At 41.2% G+C, this 22,103-nt stretch overlaps 1 protein-coding gene and 15 non-coding genes across 17 annotated transcripts; 14 read left to right on the top strand and 2 right to left on the bottom strand.

Annotated features, from left to right (window-relative positions):
* Nucleotides 1-846: 846 nt before the first annotated feature.
* ttll1 (tubulin tyrosine ligase-like family, member 1) lies at nucleotides 847-20,252 on the top strand. Of its 2 annotated transcripts, none has more exons than XM_074625447.1 (11): nucleotides 847-997; nucleotides 1,124-1,315; nucleotides 3,639-3,762; nucleotides 4,395-4,603; nucleotides 4,687-4,867; nucleotides 7,177-7,314; nucleotides 7,695-7,803; nucleotides 8,474-8,617; nucleotides 13,028-13,114; nucleotides 14,063-14,226; nucleotides 17,940-20,252. In XM_074625447.1, the coding sequence occupies exons 3-11, from the start codon at nucleotides 3,650-3,652 to the stop codon at nucleotides 18,067-18,069; spliced, it is 1,275 nt and encodes a 424-aa protein (XP_074481548.1). In that variant the 5' UTR covers nucleotides 847-997; nucleotides 1,124-1,315; nucleotides 3,639-3,649; the 3' UTR covers nucleotides 18,070-20,252. The 2 variants fall into 2 exon arrangements, with proteins under 2 accessions (XP_074481548.1, XP_074481549.1); XM_074625448.1 differs by having other exon boundaries at nucleotides 858-997; nucleotides 1,205-1,315.
* On the top strand, nucleotides 5,330-5,416 carry trnay-gua (transfer RNA tyrosine (anticodon GUA)). Its single transcript is given in 2 exon segments — nucleotides 5,330-5,366; nucleotides 5,381-5,416. It is a non-coding gene; the product is annotated as a tRNA-Tyr (tRNA).
* On the top strand, nucleotides 6,118-6,204 carry trnay-gua (transfer RNA tyrosine (anticodon GUA)). The gene is given in 2 exon segments: nucleotides 6,118-6,154; nucleotides 6,169-6,204. It is a non-coding gene; the product is annotated as a tRNA-Tyr (tRNA).
* On the top strand, nucleotides 6,635-6,721 carry trnay-gua (transfer RNA tyrosine (anticodon GUA)). Its single transcript is given in 2 exon segments — nucleotides 6,635-6,671; nucleotides 6,686-6,721. It is a non-coding gene; the product is annotated as a tRNA-Tyr (tRNA).
* trnay-gua (transfer RNA tyrosine (anticodon GUA)) lies at nucleotides 8,934-9,020 on the top strand. Its single transcript is given in 2 exon segments — nucleotides 8,934-8,970; nucleotides 8,985-9,020. It is a non-coding gene; the product is annotated as a tRNA-Tyr (tRNA).
* Nucleotides 9,681-9,767, top strand: trnay-gua (transfer RNA tyrosine (anticodon GUA)). The gene is given in 2 exon segments: nucleotides 9,681-9,717; nucleotides 9,732-9,767. It is a non-coding gene; the product is annotated as a tRNA-Tyr (tRNA).
* Nucleotides 10,151-10,237, top strand: trnay-gua (transfer RNA tyrosine (anticodon GUA)). The gene is given in 2 exon segments: nucleotides 10,151-10,187; nucleotides 10,202-10,237. It is a non-coding gene; the product is annotated as a tRNA-Tyr (tRNA).
* On the top strand, nucleotides 10,885-10,971 carry trnay-gua (transfer RNA tyrosine (anticodon GUA)). The gene is given in 2 exon segments: nucleotides 10,885-10,921; nucleotides 10,936-10,971. It is a non-coding gene; the product is annotated as a tRNA-Tyr (tRNA).
* trnay-gua (transfer RNA tyrosine (anticodon GUA)) lies at nucleotides 11,359-11,445 on the top strand. Its single transcript is given in 2 exon segments — nucleotides 11,359-11,395; nucleotides 11,410-11,445. It is a non-coding gene; the product is annotated as a tRNA-Tyr (tRNA).
* Nucleotides 12,070-12,155, top strand: trnay-gua (transfer RNA tyrosine (anticodon GUA)). The gene is given in 2 exon segments: nucleotides 12,070-12,106; nucleotides 12,120-12,155. It is a non-coding gene; the product is annotated as a tRNA-Tyr (tRNA).
* On the top strand, nucleotides 14,343-14,429 carry trnay-gua (transfer RNA tyrosine (anticodon GUA)). The gene is given in 2 exon segments: nucleotides 14,343-14,379; nucleotides 14,394-14,429. It is a non-coding gene; the product is annotated as a tRNA-Tyr (tRNA).
* On the top strand, nucleotides 14,870-14,956 carry trnay-gua (transfer RNA tyrosine (anticodon GUA)). Its single transcript is given in 2 exon segments — nucleotides 14,870-14,906; nucleotides 14,921-14,956. It is a non-coding gene; the product is annotated as a tRNA-Tyr (tRNA).
* On the top strand, nucleotides 15,534-15,620 carry trnay-gua (transfer RNA tyrosine (anticodon GUA)). The gene is given in 2 exon segments: nucleotides 15,534-15,570; nucleotides 15,585-15,620. It is a non-coding gene; the product is annotated as a tRNA-Tyr (tRNA).
* Nucleotides 16,069-16,173, top strand: trnay-gua (transfer RNA tyrosine (anticodon GUA)). Its single transcript has 2 exons — nucleotides 16,069-16,105; nucleotides 16,138-16,173. It is a non-coding gene; the product is annotated as a tRNA-Tyr (tRNA).
* trnay-gua (transfer RNA tyrosine (anticodon GUA)) lies at nucleotides 17,146-17,232 on the bottom strand. The gene is given in 2 exon segments: nucleotides 17,146-17,181; nucleotides 17,196-17,232. It is a non-coding gene; the product is annotated as a tRNA-Tyr (tRNA).
* Nucleotides 17,662-17,748, bottom strand: trnay-gua (transfer RNA tyrosine (anticodon GUA)). The gene is given in 2 exon segments: nucleotides 17,662-17,697; nucleotides 17,712-17,748. It is a non-coding gene; the product is annotated as a tRNA-Tyr (tRNA).
* Nucleotides 20,253-22,103: the final 1,851 nt, after the last annotated feature.

A 22,103-nucleotide genomic window follows, 5' to 3' on the forward strand; every position in this document is an offset into this window, starting at 1 on the left:
CACATTTGAAGCATCTTCTCTTGTAGACCACAGCGATTATAAACTCCACAACCAGTTTTTATCATTAATTATCGAACACATTTGTTTGACATTCTGCATAGTTTTATCTATTTCGTCGTTTTCTTGATTGGTATTTTTATGTCCTAACTTCTGTAATATGTAAAACTAATTACTTTACTTTTTGTATATTATAATAATATTGCAATCATCTTGCTTCTGTCACTATATTCACTTTTAACAGTCTCTTCTGCACTATATTCGCTTTTTTAATAGTCGTGTATCACAGCTGTTACCCTGCACTATATTCACTTTTAACAGTTTTCTTCATCTCCTTGTATTTTTATATCTGGTATATATTTTTTTACTTTGTACTTTGCATTACTAACTTTTTTACTGCCTTTTTACTAACATGTTTTGCACTATGGAACTGTGATGCTGGAAACTTGAATTTCCCTCGGGATCAATAAAGTTACTATCTATCTATCTATCTATCTATCTATCTATCTATCTATCTATCTATCTATCTAATTACTTAAGGGCAACAGGAATAATGGAGATAATTTAATTATTAGTATTAGTATTATTATTATTATTACTGTTATTATTATAAAATAATTATACATTTTTATTTTATTGTTTGGTTGTTTTTTTTGTTGTTTTTTTCTTATTTATTTATTTAATTATTATTATTTATTTATTTTCCTGCCAATCTACTGCTCCACCCTCCAGTAGTCCAGTAGGTGGTGGTAATGCCCCTCTAGGCTGGTTTGCCAACCGCCTATAAACACCAACGAAGAAAAAGAAGAAGCAGAACACTGCCCCCTGCTGGGATTGCCATGGTAACGACGTCCTCTTATGACATCACTGCGTTGTCCGTTGCTAGGTTATTATTCTCCCGGAAAGACCAAGCCCATAACGACGTCGTTTAACGTTACTTTGAGACATTTCTCTCGTTTAAAAGCCTTAAATTGTAATTAAGTCGCATTGTAAACTTGTGGTATGTATATGTTATTACGTCTCAATAATAGACCTTTATTGTGGAAGAGTAGTTTGACCGTGGTGGGCGTTTCACTGTCACTGTGTCCAGCTTCATCAATACATGTTAGCTTGCTGTGTGTTTCAGTATGATGAGTTTAGCCAGCTAGAGACAGTCTGGTGAGATTTGCATCACTGAACTGGGAACTGGGTGATGTCCGCCCAGCAGCCTCTGCAGCAGCAGTCCTGGGAGGAACCAGCAGCAGCAGCAGCCTCCTAACAGAGCCACACCGGCTAGCTGATGCTGATGACTGGCTGTTTCCTGGCATCGATCTGCAAGGTAGGTGACTGCTTTGGTGCATGCTAGCTGCAGGTTTTTTCTCCTTTTATGTGTGCATTGTACTTCAGAGTGATCAAGAAGGCCAGCTCTGTCCATGGCTAAGCTGTCATCCATGATGGAGAATGACTCCCACCCCATGCAGGACACCATCTCAGTACTGGAGAGCTCCTTCGGCGACAGGCTGCTCCACCCAAAAGTGTGTGAAGGAGCTCTATCTATCGCAGGTCCTTCCTTCCTGCAGCTGTCAGACTCCACAACCAGCACTTCTCCCAGTAGACCACTTACACTTACACACCAAAAAACTGACAATAACCTGATATTTTCAGGTGGAATTTCATTCATTCATTCATTCATTCATTCTCACTGTGCAATATCCTCCTGAGACCCAGCCCTGAGACATGTGTCCTCTGTAGTGGACATTTTGTGCACATGCATATCCTCTTACTCTTTTGACCTACTCTATTAACCCCTGGTGTATTGTAAAGAGGACATCATGGGCTTTCCAGTGATATGGCATGTGTTTTGTTTTTTTAATCAATTTGAATGTATTCTTGGTTTAATATCACTCTACAGCAGGGGTCTCAAACTCGCGGCCCGCGGGCCAATTGCGGCCCGCAAGACGATATTTTGTGGCCCCCACCTTGATATGAAAGTTTAATGTTAGTGCGGCCCGCAAATTTTTTTTTTTTTTATAAAGTTTTTTTTGGGGGCATTTTTTCATTTTTATTGACAGGATAGTGGATAGAGTCTTGGAAAGGGGGGAGAGAGAGAGTGGATGCGGAAAGGGCCACAGGCCGGATTCGAACCCGGGCCGCCGCGGTCAGGACCAAGTCTTGTTACATGGTCGCCCGCTCTACCAACTGAGCTAACCAGGCGCCCTCGGCCCGCGAGTTTTATGTGAATGGCAGTTTGCCGTGGAAGGTCCCTTTGTTGCGCGAGCCCGAGCTGAACGAACCTACCAATCACAGCGGGGTATATGGCTCCCGGGGACGGGCAATCGGCCGGGCTTGATGCAAGCAGAGAAACATTTCACAACAACTGTGGCGGCGCCCGTGTAACATCGCATAAGCTTGATTAAAGCTTGATTTATACTTCTGCGTGTAATCGACGCCGTAGCCTGACGTGCACCTCTCCAGAAATGTAACTACACGTCGCGGCGACGCAGACCGCAACAGCTGTGATTGGTCCAGTCTCTCAGCGATGCTGAGCGGCCAGGACCCCGGACAACCACAGAAAGTTCAACTTCTCTCTGCCTCCATCTTTTCAATGTTTGTTCACACAAATCCACTCAGATATATTTTCTCTTTTCGGCGTTGCAGTAATGTCAGTAAAAGTTCTGTGGTTCAACAGTTATTAGCTCCAACTCCGCTCAGTTTCTGTTTGTAGTACAAGAAGAAGAGGAAACTCATAGAGACGCCGCCGCCAACTAGCGGTTTGGTGGTGTAATTGCAGAGCAACACAAACACAGCAGGCACAACTTTATTGCGGAGTGACACCAAGTGGAATGAATATATATCTTGTCACACAGCCCCAATCATGTCTTTTTCAAAGCCTGCAGTGAAGAGAAAGGTTGGTGACGAGCACAGACAATTTCAGGAAAAGTGGGAGACGCAATAGAGGCCATGTTCAGAAGAACCGTTCATGTTCTTCAATGTTCCATTCATGTTCAGGACAGTTCATGTTCAGAAGAACCCATTCAAGTTAAAAAACTGTTAATAATGACGTTTGAGAAGATTGTTTTTTTTTTTAACAAAGCTCCTTTTGTGGCCCAGCCTCACCCAGACTCTGCCTCCAGCGGCCCCCAGGTAAATTGAGTTTGAGACCACTGCTCTACAGCCATAATATGTTCATTTGTTTTAGTTTTTTCACACTGAAATAGTCCTGTAGTCATCTGCAGTGGATAATAAAAATAAAGTTAACAAGCCTAAATTGTTAAGATTTTCTTTTAGCCCTAAATAGGAAGGAAATCACAAAAAAAAAGTAATTGGAAGACACTTTTTTAAAATCGGTTCCCAGGAGGATATAATTTTCCACTTGTGCAATTTTGTTAATAGTCTGTTTATTGTCAATACTGTATATACTGCTCCTATTTTTATACTTCCTTCTATTTAAATGGTTCATATTTTGTTACACTTTGTTTAGCTCTTTTTTACTGTGTTAGCTGATGCATCTTGTTTTTTGCACTATCCCCTTTGCTGCTGTACACTGCAAATTTCCCCACTGCGGGACTAATAAAGGAATATCTTATCTTATCTTATCTTATATAAGAGTCCTATATGTTTGTTTTCTATGTGTTTACCTATTGTTTTGTGCTCCACCCTAGTGGGAGGCATCATGGCCGGTAAGGTGAAGTGGGTGACAGATATTGAGAAATCAGTGCTCATCAATAACTTTGAGAAAAGGGAATGGATTCAAGTCACAGAAAACGACGACTGGAATTTCTACTGGTAGGTTTATCCACATTACACCTGACTCTATATTCCTTTGGACACTATATACAGGCAGTAAGTAGTGGAAGAATTAGACAATTAGACTCGGCATTATTGTTAAGCCTCACACAAGCCAAAAAGATTGGAAACCACTTGTTTAATCTGTTAAAACTAGGGCTGTCAATCGATTAAAATATGTAATCACATGATTGTCCATGATTAATTGCAAATTAATCTCACATTATTTTTATATTGATTTAATCGATAGATCTGTAAAACTGAGTTTCTCCTAGATGACTCACACAAAGCACCATTTTAAATCTTGTGTTTACCAGAGATGTGCTCGTAAGCTTCTTGGAAATAAGTCATTCAGCATGAAAAAAGCATAAAAAAACAACTGATCGCCTAAAGAAATCTGAGTTGACTAAGACCAAAACGACCGATTAGTCGACTGATAGAATAAGACAGGACAGCCCTAATTCTGATACCTAATCTACTCTGTACTCTGTGACTTTCAACTGCTGCAAATAGAGTGCATGTTGATCCCATTTATGTCAATTAATGAGTAATAATTACATCACCGAGCTTATTTCTAGACTCCAGACTCTTCAGATCACCACAATGCAGGTTTATTTGTGCCCCACATGTAGGATGAGTGTCCAGACCATCAGAACCGTGTTCAGCGTGGACACTGGCTACCGCCTGTCAGATGAGCAGATGGTTAACCACTTCCCCAACCACTACGAGCTGACCAGGAAAGACCTGATGATCAAGAACATCAAACGCTACCGCAAGGACCTAGAGAAGGAAAGCAGTCCGCTGGCGGAGAAGGACGAGAACGGGAAATACATTTATTTAGGTATCTATTACAGTGTAGAAATGCACACATTTTTTCCTCACAAGGCTGTTAATGTTTAACTATTTGCTCTATGTTTTGTGCAGATTTTGTCCCTGTGACGTTCATGCTCCCCGCCGATTATAATCTCTTTGTGGAGGAGTTCCGCAAGAATCCGTCCAGCACGTGGATCATGAAGCCCTGTGGGAAGGCTCAGGGCAAAGGCATCTTCCTCATCAACAAGCTGTCCCAGATCAAAAAGTGGTCCAGAGACAGCCGCACATCCACGTGAGTTTCCAAATACATCATCAGACAACTTCCTGTGAGGACGTTACTCTTTACATAGATTTGCATGGTGGAACATGTTGTCCAATAGCACCTGAAACAAGGACGTTGTTTCACTGTGAGGTTTGTGCTCTACTGTAAGTAGTTAACTAGGAATGGGAGGAACTGAGGTGGCTTGGGAGTGGCTGAACAGCTGATATATAGAAAAAGTGAATACTTTTTTAGTGTTTATTAGTACCTCACGCGATATGTATACTGTGAAAACACTACCTGGGATCATTTTACTCCCAATACATTGATTTTTAGACTGATTTAGCTGCAGGAAAGTCATCAACTTAACTACATTTCAAAGGAGTTCATGTTAAGATATGATAGTATTTGTTAGGTTACAACAGTAGGTGATGAACAGCTGGTAAATACAGTTAGTAGAGATGTTTCTACCAGTGGATTTTAACTTCTTGTCTCCCTTCGATAGCTCAGTTGGTAGAGCGGAGGACTGTAGTGGAAATATCAGACATCCTTAGGTCGCTGGTTCAAATCCGGCTCGAAGGAGTGACATTTAACTGTGTGATGTGCGACATGTTGTCCATTTACACCTTAAACAAGGACACTGGTCACTGTACAGGTTTGTGCTCTATGTTAACTAGGAATAGGAGGAACTGAGGCTTGTGATATCATTCCAATATGAAAAAAAGCTAAAAGCTTGTTGGTATTTTCTGTTTGTATTTTGGGATATTTAGACCGATGTGATTGTGTAAAAATCACTGGTTGCCTTCGTAGACAGTCATATTAAATCAAATACACCACAGACTGTATGGGTTGTAGCTGCTGCGTTAGTGAGCTGATCACATAAATCGAACTACGCTTGTGGGGATTGGCTGCGTACAAAACCATACAAAGAGTTATATTTCTAGATCTGGGTACAAAAAGGATCGAATGCAGGTATTGTTTGACTGGAGAAGTTTCGATAATACTTGGTACTGGGTTATTTCAGTTGGTACCTTAAAGGTAACAAGTACCGATACTCAGTCCTACATGAGGTACATAAAGCAGAGAAGACCAATCAGCACAGTACACTTCTAAAATATGCTGTAACTAATTAGCTTAAACTACTGCATGTGGGTCTCTTGACTACATTTCTAAAACTTTTATTCAATAAAGTTCATGTTATGATATTATTCGTTTGGTTACAACAATAGGTGACGGATAGCAGGTAAAGATCGAGCTGCGAGTGGATTTTAGCCGTTTGTCTCCCTTCGATAGCTCAGTTGGTAGAGCGGAGGACTGTAGCGGTAATAACAGGCATCCTTAGGTCGCTGGTTCAAATCCGGCTCGAAGGAGTGTCTTTTAAGTGTTCGAACCCCTACACATACTGTATACTAGCAGTTGAAAACCAGATGGATATGACGGAAACAGTAAGTCATAAACTAAGTTGTGGTCAATCTAGATACTGTGCTCATTTGGCGGCAGGATTTGGGAGTCAAGCTTAGCAAATTTATTGATGGTCGAACCTCCGATCCAGGAGGAACAGTGCGGATGTGTCCAGTTTGGGGACCTCGAGGTTGCGTCTCTGCTCTTTGCAGATGATGTGGTTCTGTTGGCTGCATCAGACTGTGCTCTCCAGCATGCACTGGGGCGGTTTGCAGCCGAATGTGAGGCAGTTGGGATTAGAGTCAGTACCTTGTTATGATATTATTCGTTTGGTTTCAACAATAGGTGACGGACAGCTGGTAAAGATGGAGCTACTAGTGGATTTTAACCATTTGTCTCCCTTCGATAGCTCAGTTGGTAGAGCGGAGGACTGTAGTGGTAGTAACAGGCATCCTTAGGTCGCTGGTTCAAATCCGGCTCGAAGGAGTGACTTTTAAGTGAGAGACTTGCTGGTGTGTCGTAGATAGAAGAGTTAAGATAGCATATAGTTCAAAATACGATAGTTAAAGACCACTCCTTCTTTAAATTTATAAAATATACTTCAACTAATTAACTAGGACTAGTTAACTGGTCAACATACTGTATGTGGTTGTCTGATTTATAAAAACTGTGACACTGTTTTCACATTGTCATTTGATACATTATTATAAAAACATTGATTATAGCCGCTTTATGATAAAGTACTTATACCACATATACCACAATATAAAAATATTAGTATAAAGTAAAGGTCTAAAGGCAATCAAAGTTTTACTTAAGTAAAAATACAGAACTATTCTGAGGATTTGATTCCAGAGTAAACATCTAAAACTGGTAATGATGGTTTTTGTCAGAGGTTTGTGTGATTTGCTGATGTTTAGCTTCCTGCTTTTTGCCTCCAGCTTTGTAGCAGCGGCTAGCGGCAAGGAGGCCTACGTCATCTCCCTGTACATCGACAATCCTCTGCTGATAGGAGGGAAGAAGTTTGACCTGCGTCTCTACGTTCTGGTGACCACATATCGGCCTCTGAAATGCTACATGTAAGCCCTGAATTAAGTTTTTTGATTTTGGATACTAGCACCATTTAGAAGTTATGAATTATTATCTACAATAACAGCTGGTTTGTTTTTAACAGGGCTACATAGCTCAACTTATCATAACAATTGTTCATGTTGTGATAAAAGCACCAAATTTGGCAGATGTATTGATAGATATATTTGGAACAAAACTGGATATTGGGCCATCACAATAATACAAGAAGTTTGAAGACATCAGCTTGGACTCTGAGGAATTGTAACAGCACTATTTTCTGATATGTTATAAACAAAACAATGAATTGAGAAAATAGCAGCTGAATGAATGATGACAACAATCGTTTGTTGCAGCACTCGTTGAACCCTCTCTGTGGTTTGATTCTCAGGTACAAGCTCGGCTTCTGTCGGTTCTGCACAGTCAAGTACACACCCAGCACCAGTGAACTGGACAACATGTTTGTTCACCTCACCAATGTGGCCATCCAAAAACACGGGGTAAGTCTGAATCTGGTTTTATAGGTCAAGTAGTGATTGTTATTAGAACACTGTGTTTTAAGCGGTATTCCAACAATTCAGTATTGCACTTTCATAAAGTTGGGGGTCTCACAAAGCAGCAGTGGCCACTATATCCTGACTTTTAGGGCCTAGTATGGGTCAACAACACTGGACCCTATATTTCCCATAATGCAACTTAATAGTCATTAAACCCTCCCTAACGCAAGTCAACCGGAATTCATCCCTTTGGGAACCTCCGTGCTCTACGATGTTGTTGCAAAACTCCTACGTATGTTTTTTTTTTCCTAGTCCAGTATTTGCCTCGCTTATGTTGAAACATTTGAACTTTTACAGCAGATTTCAGACAGACTATGCACTGTGTGCCACAGGAAGTTAGCATAACATAACTGTTTATACAGGCTAAGTACTACTCCTCATGACGAGTATACTGATGTTCATGTGTGAAATTGGTGGAGTGGCCCCTTTAAATTGAAGTTTTCTGGTGGCTGCATTTATAGTTTCACAAGATGATATAAGTTTTGCTGACTAGATCCAAAGACACTGACTGATGAATTTCAGGTAATAATATTCCCCTCAAAGCTGATCTGTAACTCTTTTTGCAACAAAGAAAAATGTCAATATGTAGTTAGACTGTGTACCTTTAACGCAGGATGACTACAACCACGTCCATGGAGGCAAGTGGACCGTCAGTAACCTCCGTTTGTACCTAGAGAGCACCAGAGGGAAGGAGGTGACCAGCCGACTGTTTGACCAAATCCACTGGATCATGGTGCAGTCGCTAAAGGCCGTAGCTGTAAGTAGACATGATGTTTTTTTACTCCCAACATTACATTTCCAAAACATGTTACAATTCCCCCTACATGCTAACTGACATCACAGAATTACCAGGATTTTAGGAAGTTTGACCAAATTATGTTACTCAAAATAAAGTAACGTGTAGTGGAAATACTAGACGCCCTTAGGTCTCTGAAAGTCATCAACTTGACCACATTTCAAAGGAGTTCATGTTAAGATATGATAGTATTTGTTAGGTGACAACAATAGGTGATGAACAGCTGGTAAATATAGTTAGTAGAGATGTTTTTACCAGTGGATTTTAACTGTGTCTCCCTTCGATAGCTCAGTTGGTAGAGCGGAGGACTGTAGTGGATATATCAGATATCCTTAGGTCGCTGGTTCAAATCCGGCTCGAAGGAGTGGCTTTTAACTGTGTGTTGTGGAACTTGTTGTTCAATAGCACCTGAAACATGCACACAGCTTCATTGTAGAGGTTTGTGGTGTATTGTAACCAGTTAAAAAAGAAGGGAAGGAGCTGAGGTGGCTTGTGAAAGTCTGTAGTGATTATACCGGCAATCTTTAGGTCGCTGGTTCAAATCCACCTCCAAGGAGTGACTTTTAACTGTGTTGTTGAACATGTTGTCCAATATCACCTGAAACAAGGACACTGTTTCACTGTAGAGGTAGGAATGGGAGTAACTGAGATAGCAAGTGATTTCACTCCTGCTATATACAAAATGTTTTTTACGCCAGCGACAGCCGTGGCCGGAGGTATTACGTTTTCTGGTTGTCCATCCGTCAGTCTGTACTATTGTCGTGAACTTGATATCTCAGGACCTCCTTGAGCGAATTTCTTCAAATTTGGCGCAAACATCCACTTGGACTCAAGGACGAACTGATTAGACTTTGGTGGTCAAAGATCAAAGGTCACTGTGACCACACATCCGTCCCATTTTCATGATATCTCAGGAACTCCTTGAGCGATTTTCTTCAAATTTAGTACAAACGTCCACTTGGACTCAAGGGTGAACTGACTAGATTTCTGATGTTGCTACAAGTAGATTTTAAGTCTATGTCTCCCTTCGATAGCTCAGTTGGTAGAGCGGAGGACTGTAGTGGTAATAACAGGCATCCTTAGGTCGCTGGTTCAAATCCGGCTCGAAGGAGTGGCTTTTAACTGTGAGTTGTGCAATAATAGCACCTGAAACAAGGACACAGTTTCACTGTAGAGGTTTGTGACATTATGTAAATATTTAAATAGGAAGTAGTCTCACTCACCAGATGTAGGCTGTCGGTATAAAAGCCTACCATTTCACTCCTATTTCAGCTGGCGTTCTCCTCCCCTTCCGCTATCCATTTTTCAAGGGCATCATCGCTGCATCCGTGTGCTTAACACTGCCCAAGTTAATTGTGATTGGTTTAAAGAAATACAAACAAGCCAGCGCATTTTCTCCCCTTTACCAGATTGATAACGGGTGCAGCCAAATGAAAGTATAAGTAAATACCGTTAGTAGAGATGTTACTACTAGTGGACTTTGACCTTCGTCTCCCTTCGATAGCTCAGTTGGTAGAGCGGAGGACTGTAGTGGGTATATCAGACATCCTTAGGTCGCTGGTTCAAATCCGGCTCGAAGGAGTGACTTTTAACCCTGTGTTGTGGAACTTATTGTCCAATAGCACCTGAAACATGCACACAGCTTCATTGTAGAGGTTTGTGATGTATTGTAACCAGTTAAAAAAGAAGGGAAGGAGCTGAGCTGGCTTGTGAAAGTCTGTAGTGATTACACCGGCAATCCTTAAGTCGCTGGTTCAAATCCAACTCGGAGGAGTGACTTTTAACTGTGCGTTGTTGAACATGTTGTCCAATATCACCTGAAACAAGGACACTGTTTCACTGTAGAGGTAGGATTAGAAGTAACTGAGATAGCAAGTGATTTCACTCCTGCTACATACAAAATGCTTTTTACGCCAGCGACAGCCGTGGCCGGAGGCATTACGTCCGTCAGTCTGTACTATTGTCGTGAACGTGATAACTCAGGACCTCCTTGAGCAAATTTCTTCAAATTTGGCACAAACATCCACTTGGACTCAAGGACGAACTGATTAGACTTTGGTGATCAAAGATCAAAGGTCACTGTGACCTCACATCCGTCCCATTTGCATGATATCTCAGGAACTCCTTGAGCGATTTTCTTCAAATTTAGTACAAATGTCCACCTGGACTCAAGGGTGAACTGACTAGATTTCTGATGTTGCTACTAGTGGATTTTAAGCAGATGTCTCCCTTCGATAGCTCAGTTGGTAGAGCGGAGGACTGTAGTGGTAATAACAGGCATCCTTAGGTCGCTGGTTCAAATCCGGCTCGAAGGAGTGGCTTTTAACTGTGTGTTGTGCAATAATAGCACCTGAAACAAGGACACAGTTTCACTGTAGAGGTTTGTGACATTATGTAAATAGTTAACTAGGAATTAATCTGACTCACCGGTTGTAGACTGTCAGTATAAAAGCCTACCATTTCATGCCTATTTCAGCTGGCATTCTCCTCCCCTTCCGCTATCTATTTTTCAAGGGCACCATTGCTGCATCCTGTGCTTAACGCCGTCCAAGCTAATTGTGATTGGTTTAAAGAAATACAAACAAGCCAAGCCAGAGCGTTGTCTCCCCTTTAAAAGAATGATAACGGATGCAGCCAAATAAAAGAATAGGTAAATACAGTTAGTAGAGATGTTGTTACTAGTGGACTTTGACCTTCGTCTCCCTTCGATAGCTCAGTTGGTAGAGCGGAGGACTGTAGTGGTTACCCCAGGCATCCTTAGGTCGCTGGTTCAAATCCGGCTCGAAGGAATGGCTTTTAACTGTGTGTTGTGGAACGTGTTGTCCAATAGCACTTATAACATGCACACAGTTTCATTGTAGAGGTTTGTGGTATATTGTAACCTGTTAAAAAAGAAGGGAAGGAACTGAGGTGGCTTGTAATGATTACACCGTCAATGGTTCAAATCCACCTCGAAGGAGTGACTTTGAACATGTTGTCCAATATCACCTGAAACAAGGACACTGTTTCACTGTAGAGGTAGGAATGGGAGTAACTGAGATAGCAAGTGATTTCACTCCTGCTATATACAAATGCTTTTTACGCCAGCAACAGCCGTGGCCGGAGGTATTACGTTTTCGGGTTGTCCGTCCGTCAGTCTGTACTATTGTCGTGAACGTGATAACTCAGGACCTCCTTGAGTGAATTTCTTCAAATTTGGCACAAACATCCACTTGGACTCAAGGATGAACTGATTAGACTTTGGTGGTCAAAGATCAAAGGTCACTGTGACCTCACATCCGTCCCATTTTCATGATATCTCAGGAACTCCTTGAGCGATTTATTTCAAATTTAGTACAAACGTCCACTTGGACTCAAGGATGAACTGACTAGATTTCTGATGTTGTTATTAGTGGATTTTAACCCTATGTCTCCCTTCGATAGCTCAGTTGGTAGAGCGGAGGACTGTAGTGGAATATCAGATATCCTTAGGTCGCTGGTTCAAATCCGGCTCGAAGGAGTGGCTTTTAATTGTGTGTTGTGGAAGATGTTATCCAAAGGCACCTGAAATATGCACACAGTTTCATCGTAGAGGTTTGTGGGGTATTGCAACTAGTTAACAAAGAATGGGAAATGGCTTGTAGAGAACTGTAGTGAATGCACCTGGCACCCTTAGGTCGCTGGTTCAAATCCAGCTCAAAGGAGTAGTCCTACTCAGTGAGAGTATATAAACCTATAGCCCACAGTCAAACATACTTGTACAGTAGCTTGTAAGTGAGGTACTTGCTGGTGTGTCATAGATGAATAGAAAAGTTTAGATTGCATATAGTTCAACATACAATAGTTAAAAACAGTAACATATTTTAACATACAGTTCTAAAATATGCTAATTAGGACTGGTTAAGTTGTCAACATACTCTATGCGGTTTGTCTCACTGTTTTCTTATTGTCATTTGATACATTATAAAAACACTGATTATAGCCTCTTAATGTAAATGTGCTAATACAACATATACCACCCTCCAGTCATTGTGTTTTTACTTTGTTCCTGTTGGGATGCTGTTTTTAGTGTTCAGTGATTTCAGCAGACTCGCACTTTTAAACACACAGCTGTGAAAACGACCTCAATGTGGGGATTTCTTTTTGTTTTTAACAACAGCGCACTCACCATAATGCACACTTCCCTTTTCTACTCAGTGATCTGACTCACTTCCCCTCTCAGGCCTTGACACACAGGACACTTTGTGTGTCTACTGGTATATTTGTACTCTATTTACTAACATCCTTCCCTGCTGAGTCATTCTCCATTGCATTCAAATGTTCCCAACATGTCATAATCACCCACAATGTAGGTCAATTCCTGTTCTTAATTCAGTATTTTCTGTCTCCCAGCCTGTGATGAACAATGACAAGCACTGTTTTGAGTGTTACGGGTATGACATCATTATTGATGACAAGCTCAAGCCATGGCTTATCGAGGTGAGTAATTTAACAGGATTTATAACATGCATACACGCCTACAACTCACATAAAATGGCTTCAATTTACAAAGAAATAACCTCTGCTGTGTAAAAACAAGCTTGTTTTTCTTCACCTTGTTCCTGTTGCATATTTTGCCAAGCCCAAAGGTACTTAACATGCTTGCACAGTGACTCCACGTTCCTTTTCCTTGAGTGTTAAACCACTTTAAATGCCCTTGAGGTTGATCTTTGTGTGTGTCGGTTTGGATGTGAGCCTCTCTGTATTCAAATGTATGCTGAAGGTGTGTCTTTAACCCACTCAGTGCATTCTTCCAGCTGAAACACAGTGCTGTTTGTATGCACCAGGCTGATACAGGCTATATGCTGGCTATTCTTCAACTTAAAATAGGATGTCATCATTGCATTGTGTTTTTTACATTCTAAATATTGTGCTTGTCATGTGGCTGCCATATTTTACTGCACTCATTTTGACTGCCGCACATTGAGTTGCTGGGTTTCCAGGCTAGGTCTGAACTATTTCTGTTAATAGACACCAATCGGATCTATTTTGGGCGACATAAAGTTGGTTGTAGGACATAGAAAAGGACTGAAAAAACATGTGCCACAAACCTAGTCAGGAACGCTTTCCTTTGTTCATTATTATTCCTGCAAGCAGCCAACTGTCATTAACAGGTAATACCTGACAAAAGCTGAGAAGCTAAACTCTTTTCTCTACTTAAGGAATTTAAGTGTGTGTGTTGAAGTCAAAGCTGCTGTTTTATCTCCCTCTGGGCACTCATTCTTCTTCTTTAAACGTATGTTTATGAGCACAGCTGTTATAGCACCTCACCAGCAGAATTCCCTGCCTGCTTCTATATGGGGATAGGAAGAAATGTGCTCGTGCCTGTTTGGATCCCACCTTCTCTTCAAATGTAAATGTCACGGTCTTTGTCTGTGTCATTCTCAGGTCAATGCCTCTCCCTCGCTGACCTCCAGCACAGCCAACGACCGCATCCTGAAGTACAACCTCATCAACGACACCCTCAACATCGTCACGCCCAGCGGGGACATCCCAGACTGCCGCTGGAATCGCAGCCCGCCCCGAGAGGCCCTGGGCAACTATCAAATCCTGTGAGTGATACATTCAGACAAACTCTGACAGACAAGGAGGGTCACACAGGGGCTAAACGTAGCAGTCAACAAGTTACTGAGGTCAAACTGTTATCTATTTTTAGACTGTTTCGAGCCCTTCGATAGCTCAGTTGGTAGAGCGGAGGACTGTAGTGGAAATACCAGGCATCCTTAGGTCGCTGGTTCAAATCCGGCTCGAAGGAGTGGCTTTTAACTGTGTCCAATAGCACCTGAAACAAGGACATTGTTTAAATGTACATGTATACGTTTGTGCCATACCTACTGTAACTAGGTTGTAACTCAGGTTTGTTATTGGCTAAACAGCAGGTATATAGATAATATATCTTTCTATGACAAAAAAGTATATATTTTACACTTAGTTGTTTTTCGCTACCCCGTACGATATGTATAATGTGGAAACACTAGGCGAGATCTTTTTGCTCCCTAGTGAACCTTAGGTAGGAATAATGCAGGGAAGAAATATGTGTGAGGGAACTCCTGTGCCCCTGGCTCTTTGCCTTTACATGAACTATGGATTATGTAAACAAGGCGCTTACTCAAACAATACCTCTGCTGAGGACTAAGCCTACATCACCCTCACTATTGTGTTTGAAAAGAAACGCTGTGTAGCTATTGCAACATCCCTTCGATAGCTCAGTTGGTAGAGCGGAGGACTGTAGTGGAAATATCAGACATCCTTAGGTCACTGGTTCAAATCCGGTTCGAAGGAGTGACTTTTATGTCTTCGACACTCACACATACTGTATACTAGCAGTTGAAAACCAGATGGATATGACGGAAAAAGTAAGTCATATACAACTTGTGGTTATTCTACTGTGCTCATTTGGCGGCAGGTTTTGGGGGCCAAGCTTCATGTTTATTGATGTTCGAACCTCAGATCCAGGAGGAACATTGCGTCCGGTTTGGGGACCTTAAAGTTGCGCCTCTGCTCTTTGCAGATGATGTGGTTCTGTTGGCTGCATCTGACCGTGACCTCCAGCATGCACTGAGTGTGAGGCAGTTGGGATTAGAGTCAGTACCTCCAAGTCTGATGCAATGGTTCTGTGCCGGAAAACGGTGGATTGCGCCCTCCGGGTTGGCAGTGAATCACTGCCCCAAGCGAGGGAGTATCTTGGGGTCTTGTTCACGAGTGAGGGTAAAATGGAGCAAGAGATGGACAGGCGGTTTGGTGATGACGAACTGCAGGTATAGACAGACAGTTTTGTCATTCTTCTACTTTTATTTCTACCATTCTGAAAGAAACAGGAATGCATTTTCCTCGTGGTGCATTTCTGTTGCCTTGTCTCCCTTCGATAGCTCAGTTGGTAGAGCGGAGGACTGTAGTGGTAGTAACAGGCATCCTTAGGTCGCTGGTTCAAATCCGGCTCGAAGGAGTGACTTTTAAGTCACACATACTGTATACTAACAGTTGAAAAACATCTGCATCTCTCAAAAACAAACTGTTCAACATCTGCACAGCCCAATGAGGATCAACCTTCTTCTTATCTTCTTTTATAAGCAACCTTATCTTATGCTTGTTTTCTGCCACTATGAAAATAATTGTTACCGTTTGTTTGAGCTACGTTGACCTGTGACGATTGCATCACGACTGACGCCCCCCATTTGCCACCAAATAGATTTTCCCTCCCCAGTTGTTAGCGACCCTGGTGCATGCTGTTCACACTGAAATTGACCCTGGTCCGACCGTGGTCTGACTCACCTCTTGACCTGGGTCATGAAGCTGAGTCGGTCAACACGGATTCAACACTGGTCTATCCCGGTGTGTAGGTGATGAACAGCTGCTAAAAATGTCACTACTAGTAGATTTTAGTCATTTGCCTCCCTTCGATAGCTCAGTTGGTAGAGCGGAGGACTGTAGTGGATCTACCTGGCTAAGTGGTTATCACAGGAATCCTTAGGTCGCTGGTTCAAATCCGGCTCGAAGGAGTGACTTTTAAGCAGTTCAACCTATAGTCCACAGTCAAACATGCTGTACGCTGATGTAGTTGCAGAAGAATCATTGTGTGCCCTTGAACACAGTCATATTATGTGCTTGTCTTCTCCAGTCATAAAAAAAATGACAGCTCCCTTAGGACTATAGTGGTTAGACCAGGCATTCTTAAGTTGCTGGTTCAAATCCGGCTCGTAGCAGTAACTTTTTACTAGATTTTAAAAAATGATCCAGCTGAAAAAAACGAGCCCAGTGTTGCCAACTCTTTTCCAATGAACGTAGCTATCAACACTAGCTCCAAAAGTCCCCAAATCTAGAGAGAAAGTCACCAAGTCTGCAACACTGACAGTCCTTCGCTTCAGGCCTCCCACCAAAGCCACTCCCCCACAATTATCACTACGAACACAAACATATCATAATGAACGTGGCTATTGTTAGTACTCACAGCTGTCCGAATAGCAGCTAAAAAATGTTTCTAAAATCTTTACCAGCCTCTTTAACTAGCACAAGTTTACTGGTCAACGTACTTTATGTGGGTCTCTGACTTGACCACATTTCTATTACTGTTGCTTGACAAACAGTTGTTAACTAAGTGAACTATCCGACATGGAGCTTCAAATAGTTCTTTTTCTCCACAATAATTAATTGTGAAAATATGTTTATACAAACTTTTAACTTGTCTGATCCACTTATTTTTCTCCCTGGTTTCTATCATTATGGCGTTGAGATGTCGTGAGTCGTTTCCCCACATAGTTTTTGTTCCGACATGTTTAACAGAACCATCCTCTAATTAAAAGTCAATTAGGATGTAGTGTCTTACACATGTAGTAGGTGTTTAAAGATAATACGTACAACTTGTTTGTGGCTGCTGCAACATAAACAACATTTCAAAGTGGTAGTTACATGAATAACAAGACTAAGCGTATGCAGCCATGCTAACAGCTCTGTGGGGCTAGCTAAAAGATCACTCCTTCGAGCCGGATTTGAACCAGCGACCTAAGGATGCCTGGTATTTCCACTACAGTCCTCCGCTCTACCAACTGAGCTATCGAAGGGATGTCGCAATACTATAACAGACAGGCATGACGTGTCTGAACTGCTACTAGACTGTGAACACAGTGCTAAAGCACACACCGCCCTCACTATTGTGTTCACAATGGGGCACCTATTGTCAGACGACCTCTCTTACAACATTTTTGTGACTGATCGAGTTCAGAATGACCATCATTACCTCCAGTTTATTGTCATAGAAAGATAGACGTACTGTAAAAACCTGTTGTTCGTCAGCTGCTGTGGAGCTGTTGTAACATAACAAATACTGTCATGAACATAAAGCTTAGCTCCCAAAACTTGCAGCCAATGAGCACAGTATTTAAATCAACCACGACTTAGTTCATGACTTACTGTATCCGTCATCTGGTTTTCAACTGCTAGAATACAGTATGTGTGACTGTGGATCATAGGTTTAAACATTTAAAAATCACTCCTTCGAACCGGAATTGAACCAGTGACCTAAGGATGTCTGATATTTCCACTACAGTCCTCCGCTCTACCAACTGAGCTATCGAAGGGATGTTGCAATGATTACACAGGGATTCTTTTTAAACACAATAGTGCGGGCTAATGCGGGCTGAGTGTTTAGCAGGGGGGCTATTGTTTGAGTAAAGCCCCGTGTTTACATAATCCATAGTTCACAGAGCAGAGGCAACAGTAGACCAACTGCGTTTTCCCTCTGTCTCTGATTCCCTCTGTGTGTCACCAGATACGACGAGGAGCAGGCGCAGAGCGAGAATGCCGAGCGTGACCTGCGAAGCCGCTCGGGTCAGTCCCTGGGATCAAAGGGCACCAAGGGGAGTGCAGGCGTTCGCCCCGCTGCTGCCACTTGGAAGTGAGGTGATATCGGGGACTCTTCCTGTGCATAATTACAGGATCCAACAGTAGGGCACACAGATAAAAAGAGACTTTATATCCCAGCTTTTGGATGGAGGGCTGCTCCCTGTCTCCACATTTCATGAGTTCACAGAGGGCGACAACCCTACTGCTGGAGGGGAGGAAAATCAACAATGTGGCCACATTTGGGGAGTTTAAAGGCCGGAGTTTGTCGCCGTTTGTATGAATGAGTAACTAAAAATGTAGACATTATGTTGGTGGGGTCAATGTCTCGATGGCAGCAGCAACAGCAGCTCTCAAGATAAGGAAAAACGTCCCAAAAAACCTAATGACAGGAAGAAAAAAAAGTGGATTGCACCTTGGATGAAAAAAATGGCAACTATACAAATGAAAAGAAAGTTATATCCATCAATGGGATTAAAATCCAACATGAACAACGAGGTTTAGAACATTCTGAACTATGCATGATTACTGAGTCCTGACACTTTACGGTGCTAAAAAGAAGGAGCTCTGTGAGAAGAAGTGGTTTGAAAAATGAATCTAGAGGGACAAGAGGGTATAAAGATATAATATACCAATAGGCAGAATTAACAGTACTAAATGTGTATAGACTGCAAAATAGAATTTAATAATCTTTTTTTATATGTTTATTATCAGTATGTATATGCAGAGGTCGGGGGGTCATTAAGATTGATTGTATTCAGTGTGCTGTTGCACTTTATCACTTTATTTTTGCTTGAATATTAAATAGATATGTTGCATTTTGAGTTGAATGTCATATCTGCTGCACATCTAAACTCTTAATATGTGTTGGAAATGTATGCATTCTTAGCTGTCAGCTGTTTATGTCCTGTAACTACTGCAATGTTGAACACCTACGATGAGTGAGAGAGAGATGAGCTTCGGTATTTTTAGTTCTCTGCAGTATACGTTGTGGTATTTTAAAACAGAGCTAACAACATTTTAGGGCTGCAACAAACGAGTATTTTCATTGTCGATTAATCTGTTGATTATTTTCTCGTTTAATCGATTAGTTGTTTGGTCTATAAAATGTCAGAAAATGGTGAAAAATGTCAATCAGTGTTTCCCAAAGCCCAAGATGACATCCTGAAATGTCTTGTTTTGTCCACAACTCACAGATATTCAGTTAACTGTCATAGACGAGTAAATTCACATTTAAGAAGCCAGAGAATCAGAGATTTTCTTAAAAATATATTCAAACCGATTAATCAATTATCAAAATAGTTGCCGATTAATATAATAGTTGACAATCGATTAATCATTGCAGCTCTACAAAATTTCACTAGATACATGCATCACTTAGGCAATGATTAGGGTGATTAATCATTAATCAAGGCTAAGGTCCATTATCCAGATTATCATAATAATCACTTTATTTACTCTGAAACAATGTGTGTCTTCTGTGAATGAATGAAAGAAAGGTGTTGAAAGGGTTCCAGAGAACGGATTCCTGTACCCAGATTGTGATTAAATCAAGCTGTTGATACTGAAACAACAGAAATGAAATGGTTGATTCTTGAAGTGAAATAACAAACTGAAGGAACGGGGTTTTTTTTTGTTTGTTTCTTGTCACACCTCTGTGGTAAGGGGCCCTATTAGCCTTTGTTGAATCTAATCTGTAGATTAATCAGGAGTCAATCCTTCAAAAGCCAAATGACCTTTATGTTCTTGCTGTGACTTGCAGTAAAGTAAGCCTCTGCAAGGCACCGTTCCTTAACTTTGAATTGAAAGTTTGACACTCCCCCACCACCACACCTTGTGGTTTCCTCCTGGGGCTGGTTACATGCAGAATAGCAGTTTATCGACATGTGGGTGTGTGATCTCTAACCAAATTCCCCCTAACCTTCTGATCAGTATTAGTCATCATTGGGCAAGAAGACATACCCATCCTCCTCTGCTAGAGACTAAATTTACTGCGAGATGAATTTAACTATGTGGTGTGTCAGACAGTCAAATGAGGCTGACATCAGGCTACGTTCCCACTGCTGGTTTTCTTTGTTGTGGTTATAAATCGTGCAACTTGTGTTGTGTACATGACACGAAGCGTTTCTGTTTTTAGCTTTGCAGCAATGAGATCTCTCTGTATAAGAAATGCATCATTTCCTTTTTAGTTTGTGTCTACCTTTCAATAAAATATCCATTTTGGTGCTGCCTTGACAATAAACCATGTTCATTTTAGAGTGAGAGAGAATATGTTTTTGTGGTTTGAGTGAGCTGAGCGTTTTTTTTTAAGTGTCTAATTTCGAGTTAAGGGAAAGATTTGTTCTAATTTGTGGACGGTTCTCACGTCCTCTCAATGTCATGTGAAGCAAAAATAGCAATTTAGATATACTGTTGTAAATATATATTTAGATATGGGCTATCTCTTTTCAGATTACAGAATTAGTTTATGGCTTCCGCATAAACACAGACTCATTTCATTACAAGAAACATGAGACGGTTAACCTTATATTCTAAAAAGGCACATAATGAGTGAATTTGTATAATTAGAATTTGCTTGATATATTTTTGCATGGGGAAACACGCTATCTTACACCATTTTAGTTTGCAGCTAAACATGCGCCTCAATTATTTTATTATTTTATTTATTTATTTGATGTAATGTTATGGTCACACATTGTACATTTCACAGCACACAGTGAGATTTAGCTACCGCATTTAACCCATCCTAGTATATTAGGAGCAGTGGGCAGCTACTATACAGCGCCTGGGGAGCAGTTTTTGGGGGTCGGTGCCTTGCTCATGGGCACCTCTGCAGTGCCCAGGGGGCAAACTGGCACCTCTCCAGCTAATAGTCCACACTCCGTACTTGGTCTGTGCGGGGACTTGAACCAGCGACCGTCTGATACCTAAGGCGAGACACTTTTATATGACATGTGAAATAAATAACCTCTGAATTTATGAACTCTGTTGCCATAGATTGGTGTATTTAAAACTTTAATTAAAGCTGGATTACCAAACAAGCAACTACCCCAGGGCCCCCAGAGGGTCACTCGGTCCAAGTTTAAGAATATGCACCACTATAGCACAACTTCACCCAGAATGGTAGAGGCCTTACTTTCATAGAGTTTAAGAGCAATCAAACTAATCCTCCTCCTTTACTGACGACCCCTAGAAGCCTCTGGAGGGCCCCTGGAGGGCCCCAGACCTCATACTGGGAACCAGTGCTAGGGTGCCTCAAGATAAAGTAACCAGAGAAACTTTTCAAGGGATATGACGTCAGACAGCCGCGCCTCTCCATAGTTTGCATCATGAAGCTAACCAGTCCTAAATGTTGCAACAGCGGAAGTTGGGTGATTTCAAAATAATGGTTATATTATTGGATTATTATTATTACTGATGCATTCATTTGTAAGTACCATATCAATGTTGTAGGAGGATCAGATGTTATATGCTCTACTTTATATAAACTTAGACAGTTTTAACTGCAACATATATTGTATTTTTTTTATTTTTATTGTCACACATTGTATATAGCACAGCATACAGTGAAGTTTAGCTACTGTATTTAACCAATCCTAGTATATTAGGAGCAGTGGGCAGCTACTATACAGCACCTTGGGAGCAGTTTTTGGGGGTCGGTGTCTTGCTCATAGGCACCTTGGCAGTGCCCAGGGGGCAAACTGGCACCTCTCCAGCTAATAGTCCACACTCCGTACTTGGTCTGTGCGGAGAATAACTGTTTTTTTGTTTACATTTTCATTTTTATTTATCATTGTTGTAGGTCTATGGTACGACGGTACGACGGAGTATTAGGGCCACATTCAGGAAAAAAAATAAAATCTGAGATTTCGAGAATAAAGTCATAATATTAAGAGAAAAAAGTCGTAGTATTATCAGAATAAAGTCATAATATTATAAAGTAGTAATTTTACGTGTAATTTTCTTTTTTTCTCATAAAGTTATGACTTTTTTCTCGTAATATTATGACTATTTTCTCGTAAAGTTATGACTTTATTCTCGTAAAGTTATGACTTTATTCTCGTAACATTATGACTATTTTCTCGTAACATTA

Source organism: Sebastes fasciatus, chromosome 23 (genome assembly GCF_043250625.1).
Source record: "Sebastes fasciatus isolate fSebFas1 chromosome 23, fSebFas1.pri, whole genome shotgun sequence".
In the NCBI taxonomy this organism is placed as follows: Eukaryota; Metazoa; Chordata; class Actinopteri; order Perciformes; family Sebastidae; genus Sebastes; species Sebastes fasciatus.